Raw genomic sequence first — 7986 nt, 5'->3', positions numbered from 1 at the left:
CAGATTTACTTTAATACAATAATAATTCCTTGAATGTAATTAGTTTGTTTATTGTAATTATGTTGGTGAGACAGAATAAGTCAGTAATGAGAGAATAAATAAGTCCAGTCCAACCATTACCTCTCTCCTCTTTCACATCCCTCTATCATCTCTCCATGGGGGAGTACAACCATTACCTCTCTCCTCTTTCACATCCCTCTATCATCTCTCCATGGGGGAGTACAACAATTACCTCTCTCCTCTTTCACATCCCTCTATCATCACTCCATGGGGGAGTACAACCATTACCTCTCTCCTCTTTCACATCCCTCTATCATCTCTCCATGGGGGAGTACAACCATTACCTCTCTCCTCTTTCACATCCCTCTATCATCTCTCCATGGGGGAGTACAACCATTACCTCTCTCCTCTTTCACATCCCTCTATCATCTCTCCATGGGGGAGTACAACCATTACCTCTCTCCTCTTTCACATCCCTCTATCATCTCTCCATGGGGGAGTACAACCATTACCTCTCTCCTCTTTCACATCCCTCTATCATCTCTCCATGGGGGAGTACAACAATTACCTCTCTCCTCTTTCACATCCCTCTATCATCACTCCATGGGGGAGTACAACCATTACCTCTCTCCTCTTTCACATCCCTCTATCATCTCTCCATGGGGGAGTACAACCATTACCTCTCTCCTCTTTCACATCCCTCTATCATCTCTCCATGGGGGAGTACAACCATTACCTCTCTCCTCTTTCACATCCCTCTATCATCTCTCCATGGGGGCGTCCCAATAATCTCTCCTTCCTCCTGAAGTGTAGCATTCCTTCACTACTCCTCACAAATGTAAAGGCCTTGGATTGGTGTTGGCATGGGGTAGAGGGAGTTCACATATACCAGTCATTTCCTTTAAATCCATGAAGGGAAGTGGACAAGTTCACACTTAGAAAGGAGATATAATTGGGACACACCCCATGTGTTCTGATAACTACAGGAATGAAACCATATTGAGGTTGTCTGCTTTCTATACGGTTTAGAGAGAGACAGAACAACAGGTAAAGTTGTAGAGATTTTTACAATTTACCCTCCCATCCTCCCTTTACATTATATTCTATCAGCCACACCACTAGCTCACCTCCACACAATCCATTTACAAGTTAAAGACACACCTTGGAATAAATAACAAAGGACAACTATTACTAGATGAAGTTTAGTGTTGTATTTTTTATTTCCCATCACCATAAATCATATTTAATCACTGAACAGTAGCAGACCTAACTTCATCTGTTCCTGACTCTGGATAGTGGATTAAAAAGACCATCAATCTCCAATGATATTAAAGTACTATTCTGAACATTACTGATATACTGAGTGGCAAGTCAAGATATCTGCTGGTTTTATTGTTTGGTCAATAGCACCACCTGCTGGACAGGTTTAATGTTGCTGGACTGAGCAGTATGGGAGGATGAAAGATGACACATTTAGGGCCGGTTTCCTGGACATCTACATTGACCATACTTTTTAGTCCAGGACTAGGATTAATCTGTGTCTGGGAAACCAGTCCATATAGTTTAGTTAGTTAGTTAGTGATACTACCTGTTGAATGCCACTGAGGAGAATTACTTAGAGACAGAGAACCAACTGAGAAAACATATCAATGGTTCTGAATGACAACCAATATACATCAACACCATACATCATGATTCATGGAAATGTACAAGATTAAAACATTGTATTTGATTAAAATAAGTATATTACATTTTAATTCAACTATACAGTCAGACAAATTATTGAACAGAAAAACAAACCATTATATCTGGTGACCATCACCACCAGCATGACTAGTATCTATGTGGACCCTACTACAGTTTAACCAGCTCAGCTATAGACTACACCAGCATGACTAGTATCTATGTGGACCCTACTACAGTTTAACCAGCTCAGCAGTATCATTAGAATAATTGAGCCAAAACCCAGGATAGAGAGGCTGAGTGAATGTGGCCTGGACTCTGTGGAGGAGGGTCATTGTGTCTGAGACACTGTAGAAGGACAGACTACCTGCATTGTGATCCAGGTACACTCCCACTCTGGAGGACTGAGGGCCTGATACTTTAGTCTCAACATGATTGTGTCTGAACCAATAATCACCACTATAGTACTGTAAACTCCAGGACTTGTTATTGAATCCAAATCTAATATCTGTCTCTATTCTGCTGATGTTTTTATATGAGACTGCTGTAATAACCCACTGCCCACTCCACTCCACCTCCCAATAACAGCGTCCAGACAGACCCTCTCTACATAGAACCTGGTAGATGTTTGTGAATCTGTCTGGATGATCAAGATATGGTTGGACTTTGTATGTATAGGTCACCTTTCTGTTCCCTTCAGACAGAGAGAGGCGTGTGTGTGCTGTGTTTGGGTCCAGTGTGAGCTGACAGGAATCTGGGAGAAGAGCAGAGCAGAGACCAATGAGGGGAGTTAGAACAATAAGTTAAGTCAGATACTGTATCTACCCTGTCTTTGATTAGAGCACAGCAGAGATCAAATCAGAGAAATATGAGGAGTCAGATACCCAGTCTTTGATTAGATCTAATATTGCTATATATTTCTAGAGGGATTGTTAGGAGTGTCAGTAAAAAGAGACTGTTAGTTACTTTACAATAAAGAGACTCACATTGTAACAACTGTTCTCTGGTCTTGGGCTCTGGAGGCAGTACAACATCCACTATATTCACTACAGACACACAAACACATTGACAGAGAGAGGGAATGTTATCATCATACCATATTCCACATGTATATGACTAGTAGGGAACTTTCAATGGTCTAAAGTTGATGTTCTTATTATTTTCAACACACCTGTAGTGGAGATCTTGGTCCATTCTCCTTTAAGGAAGTCTTCTAGTTTCTCTCTCAGTTCAGACACAGTCTTACTCACATCTCCAAAGTACTGAAGAGGACGGACAACGATGCTGGGTAAGTCTGAAGATACACTGGTATTGGAGACAGACTGATAACTCTGGAGAGAGAGAGAGACAAAGAGAGAGAGACAAAGAGAGAGAGAGACAAAGAGAGAGAGACAAAGAGAGAGAGACAAAGAGAGAGAGAGAGAGAGACAAAAACAGAGAGACCAAGAGAGAGAGACCAAGAGAGAGAGAGAGACAGAGAGAGAGAGTTTAATTGCAGTTTAATGATGTGGTGGTAGTAGTAGTAGTAATGATGATGGTAGTAATAGTAATGATAATGGTAGTAATAGTAATGATGATAGTAGTAGTAGTAGTAATGATGATAGTAGTAATAGTAATGATGATAGTAGTAATAGTAATGATGATAGTAGTAATAGTAATGATGATAGTAGTAATAGTAATGATGATAGTAGTAGTAGTAGTAGTAGTAGTAGTAGTAGTAATGATGATAGTAGTAGTAGTAGTAATGATAGTAGTAGTAGTAGTAGTAGTAATGATGGTAGTAGTAGTAGTAGTAATGATGGTAGTAGTAGTAGTAGTAATGATGGTAGTAGTAGTAGTAGTAGTAGTAGTAGTAATGATGATAGTAGTAATAGTAATCATGATAGTAGTAATAGTAATGATGATAGTAGTAGTAGTAGTAGTAATGATGATAGTAGTAGTAGTAGTTGTAGTAATGATGGTAGTAGTAGTAGTAGTAGTAATGATGATAGTAGTAGTAGTAGTAGTACTAATGATGATAGTAGTAGCAGTAATGATGGTAGTAGTAGTAGTAGTAGTAGTAATGATGGTAGTAGTAGTAGTAGTAATGATGATAGTAGTAATAGTAATGATGATAGTAGTAGTAGTAGTAGTAATGATGATAGTAGTAGTAGTAATGATGATAGTAGTAGTAGTAGTAATGATGATAGTAGTAGTAGTAATGATGATGGTAGTAGTAGTAGTAGTAATGATGATAGTAGTAGTAGTAGTAATGATGATAGTAGTAGTAGTAATGATGATAGTAGTAGTAGTAATGATGATAGTAGTAGTAGTAGTAGTAGTGATGATGGTAGTAGTAGTAGTAGTAGTAGTAGTACTGAAGGCAGTAGTAGTCATAATGATGATTGTAGTAGTAGTAGTAGTAGTAGTAATGATGATAGTAGTAGTAGTAGTAATGATGATAGTAGTAGTAGTAGTAGTGATGATGGTAGTAGTATTAGTATTAGTAATGATGATGGTAGTAGTAGTAATGATGGTAGTAGTAGAAGTAGTTATGATGATAGTATTAGTAGTAGTGGTAATGGTGGTGGTAGTAGTAGTGATTATGGTAGTAGTAGTATTGATGGTAATAGTAGCAATAATGATAGTAGTAGTAGTAGTAGTATTAATGATGATAGTAGTGTTAATGATGCTGGTAGTAGTGCTTTGGGTAGTAGTAGTAGTAATGGTAATGATAGCAGTATTAATGCTGAAGTTAGTAGTAGTAGTAGAAATGATTGTGGTAGTAGTAGTAGTAGTAATGATGAAGGTAGAAGTAGTAGTCGAAATGATTGTGGTAGTAGTAGTAGAAGTAGTAGTAGTGGTAAAATGGCGGCAATAGTTGTAATATTGGTATTAGTAGTAGTTGAAATGATAGTGGTAGGAGTAGTGATGATAGTAGTAGTAATAGTAATGACGGTAGTAGTAGTAGCAATGATGGTAGTGATGGTAGTAATGATGAAGGCTGTAGTAGTAGTAAAGATGGTGGTAGTAGTAGTAATTATGATGATGATAGTAGTAGTAGTAATGATGATGGTAGTAGTAGTACTGATGGTAGTAGGAATAGTAATGATGATAGTAGTAGTAGTAGTAGTAGTAGTAATGATGATAGTAGTAGTAGTAAAGACGGTAGTAGTAGTAGTAGTAATGATGGTAGTAGTAGTAGTAGTAATGATGGTAGTAGTAGTAATGATGATAGTAGTAGTAGTAATGATGATAGTAGTAGTAGTAGTAGTAGTAGTAGTAGTAGTAGTAGTAGTAGTAGTAGTAGTAATGATGGTAGTAGTAGTAGTAATGATGATAGTAGTAGTAGTAGTAGTAGTAATGATGATAGTAGTAGTGGTAGTAGTAGTAATGATGATAGTAGTAGTAATAGTAATGATGATAGTAGTAGTAGTAGTAGTAATGATGATAGTAGTAGTAGTAGTAGTAATGATGATAGTAGTAGTAATAGTAGTAATGATGATAGTAGTAGTAGTAGTAGTAGTAATGATGATAGTAGTAATAGTAATGATGATAGTAGTAATAGTAATGATGATAGTAGTAGTAGTAGTAATGATGATAGTAGTAGTAGTAATGATGATAGTAGTAGTAGTAGTAGTAATGATGATAGTAGTAGTAGTAGTAATGATGATAGTAGTAGTAATGATGATAGTAGTAGTAGTAATGATGATAGTAGTAGTAGTAATGATGATAGTAGTAGTAGTAATGATGATAGTAGTAGTAGTAGTAGTGATGATGGTAGTAGTAGTAGTAGTAGTAATGATGGCGGTAGTAGTAGTAATGATGATTGTAGCAGTAGCAATGATGGTAGTAGTAGTATTAGTAATGATGATGGTAGTAGTAGTAATGATGGTAGTAGTAGAAGTAGTTATGATGATAGTATTAGTAGTAGTGGTAATGATGGTGGTGGTGGTGGTAGTAGTAGTGATTATGGTAGTAGTAGTATTGATGGTAATAGTAGCAATAATGATAGTAGTAGTAGTAGTAGTAGTAATGATGATAGTAGTGGTAATGATGCTGGTAGTTGTAGTAGTGCTGTGGGTAGTATTAGTAGTTATGGTAATGATAGTAGTATTAATGCTGAAGTTAGTAGTAGTAGTAGAAATGATTGTGGTAGTAGTAGTAGTAGTACTGATGAAGGTAGAAGTAGTAGTAATGATGATAGTAGTAGTAGTAGTAATGATGATAGTAGTAGTAGTAATGATGATAGTAGTAGTAGTAATGATGATAGTAGTAGTAGTAATGCTGATAGTAGTAGTAGTAATGCTGATAGTAGTAGTAGTAGTAGTAGTGATGATGGTAGTAGTAGTAGTAGTAATGATGGCGGTAGTAGTAGTAATGATGATTGTAGTAGTAGCAATGATGGTAGTAGTAGTATTAGTAATGATGATGGTAGTAGTAGTAATGATGGTAGTAGTAGAAGTAGTTATGATGATAGTATTAGTAGTAGTGGTAATGATGGTGGTGGTGGTGGTAGTAGTAGTGATTATGGTAGTAGTAGTATTGATGGTAATAGTAGCAATAATGATAGTAGTAGTAGTAGTAGTAGTAATGATGATAGTAGTGGTAATGATGCTGGTAGTTGTAGTAGTGCTGTGGGTAGTATTAGTAGTTATGGTAATGATAGTAGTATTAATGCTGAAGTTAGTAGTAGTAGTAGAAATGATTGTGGTAGTAGTAGTAGTAGTACTGATGAAGGTAGAAGTAGTAGTAATGATGATAGTAGTAGTAGTAGTAATGATGATAGTAGTAGTAGTAATGATGATAGTAGTAGTAGTAATGATGATAGTAGTAGTAGTAATGCTGATAGTAGTAGTAGTAATGCTGATAGTAGTAGTAGTAGTAGTAATGATGGTAGTAGTAGTAGTAGTAGTAGTAGTAGTAATGATGGCGGTAGTAGTCGTAATGATGACTGTAGTAGTAGTAGTAGTAGTAATGATGATAGTAGTAGTAGTAGTAGTAGTGATGATGGTAGTAGTAGTAGTAGTAATGATGGCGGTAGTAGTAGTAATGATGATTGTAGTAGTAGCAATGATGGTAGTAGTAGTATTAGTAATGATGATGGTAGTAGTAGTAATGATGGTAGTAGTAGAAGTAGTTATGATGATAGTATTAGTAGTAGTGGTAATGATGGTGGTGGTGGTGGTAGTAGTAGTGATTATGGTAGTAGTGGTATTGATGGTAATAGTAGCAATAATGATAGTAGTAGTAGTAGTAGTAATGATGATAGTAGTGGTAATGATGCTGGTAGTAGTAGTAGTGCTGTGGGTAGTAGTAGTAGTTATGGTAATGATAGTAGTATTAATGCTGAAGTTAGTAGTAGTAGTAGAAATGATTGTGGTAGTAGTAGTAGCAGTACTGATGAAGGTAGAAGTAGTAGTCGAAATGATTGTGGTAGTAGTAGTAGAAGTAGTAGTAGTGGTAAAATGGCGGCAATAGTTGTAATATTGGTATTAGTAGTAGTTGAAATGATAGTGGTAGGAGTAGTGATGATAGTAGTAGTAATAGTAATGATGGTAGTAGTAGTAGCAATGATGGTAGTGATGGTAGTAATGATGAAGGCTGTAGTAGTAGTAAAGATGACGGTAGTAGTAGTAATTATGATGGTAGTAGTAGTAATGATGGTAGTAGTAATAGTAGCAATGACAATGGTAGTAGTAGTAGTAAAATGATAGCGGTAATATGAGTAATGTTGATGGTAGTAGTAGTAGTAGTGGTAATGATGGTGGTGGTAGTAGTGGTAATGATGGTGGTGGTAATGATGGTAGTAGCAGTAATAGTAGTAGTAGTAGTAGTAGTAGTAATGATGATGATAGTAGTAGTAGTAGTGATGGTAGTAGCAGTAATAGTAGTAGTAATGATGGTGGTGGTAGTAGTAGTAGTAATGATGATGGTAGCAGTAGAAGTAATGCTGATAGTAGTGGAAGTAATGATGGTAGCAGTAGTGGTATTGATGATAGTAGTCGGAGTAATGATGGCGGTAGTAGTAGTAGTAATGATGATGGTAGTAGTAGTAATGGTGGTGGTAGTAGTAGTAGTAATGATGATGGTAGTAGTAGTAGTAATGATGATGGTAGCAGTACTAGTAATGATGATGGTAGCAGTAGTAGTAATGATGGTAGTAGTAGTAGTAGTAGTAATGATGATGGTAGCGGTAGTAGTAATGATGGTAGTAGTAGAAGTAATGCTGATAGTCGTAGAAGTGATGATGGTAGCAGTAGTGGTATTGATGATAGTAGTAGGAGTAATGATGGCGTTAGTAGTAGTAGTAATGATGATGGT

At 36.5% G+C, this 7986-nt stretch overlaps 1 protein-coding gene across 1 annotated transcript in view; it reads right to left on the bottom strand.

The window, feature by feature from the left end:
• Positions 1–1201: 1201 nt before the first annotated feature.
• LOC106584665 (tripartite motif-containing protein 16) overlaps positions 1202–7986 on the bottom strand; it is a 29350-nt gene continuing 22565 nt past the window's right edge. Inside the window, exons 4-6 of the mRNA XM_014170166.3 lie at positions 2855–3014; positions 2670–2729; positions 1202–2437 (exon numbers count right to left, since the gene is read on the bottom strand). Of these exons, the coding sequence (XP_014025641.1) occupies positions 1917–2437; positions 2670–2729; positions 2855–3014 (741 nt within the window). The 3' untranslated portion in view covers positions 1202–1916. The remainder of the gene's footprint in view (positions 2438–2669; positions 2730–2854; positions 3015–7986) is intronic.

This window comes from Salmo salar, chromosome 23 (genome assembly GCF_965601325.2).
Source record: "Salmo salar chromosome 23, fSalSal1, whole genome shotgun sequence".
Taxonomy (NCBI): domain Eukaryota; kingdom Metazoa; phylum Chordata; class Actinopteri; order Salmoniformes; family Salmonidae; genus Salmo; species Salmo salar.
Note: the sequence above shows the minus strand (reverse complement) of the source record. Positions and strands in the feature narration are given on the sequence as shown.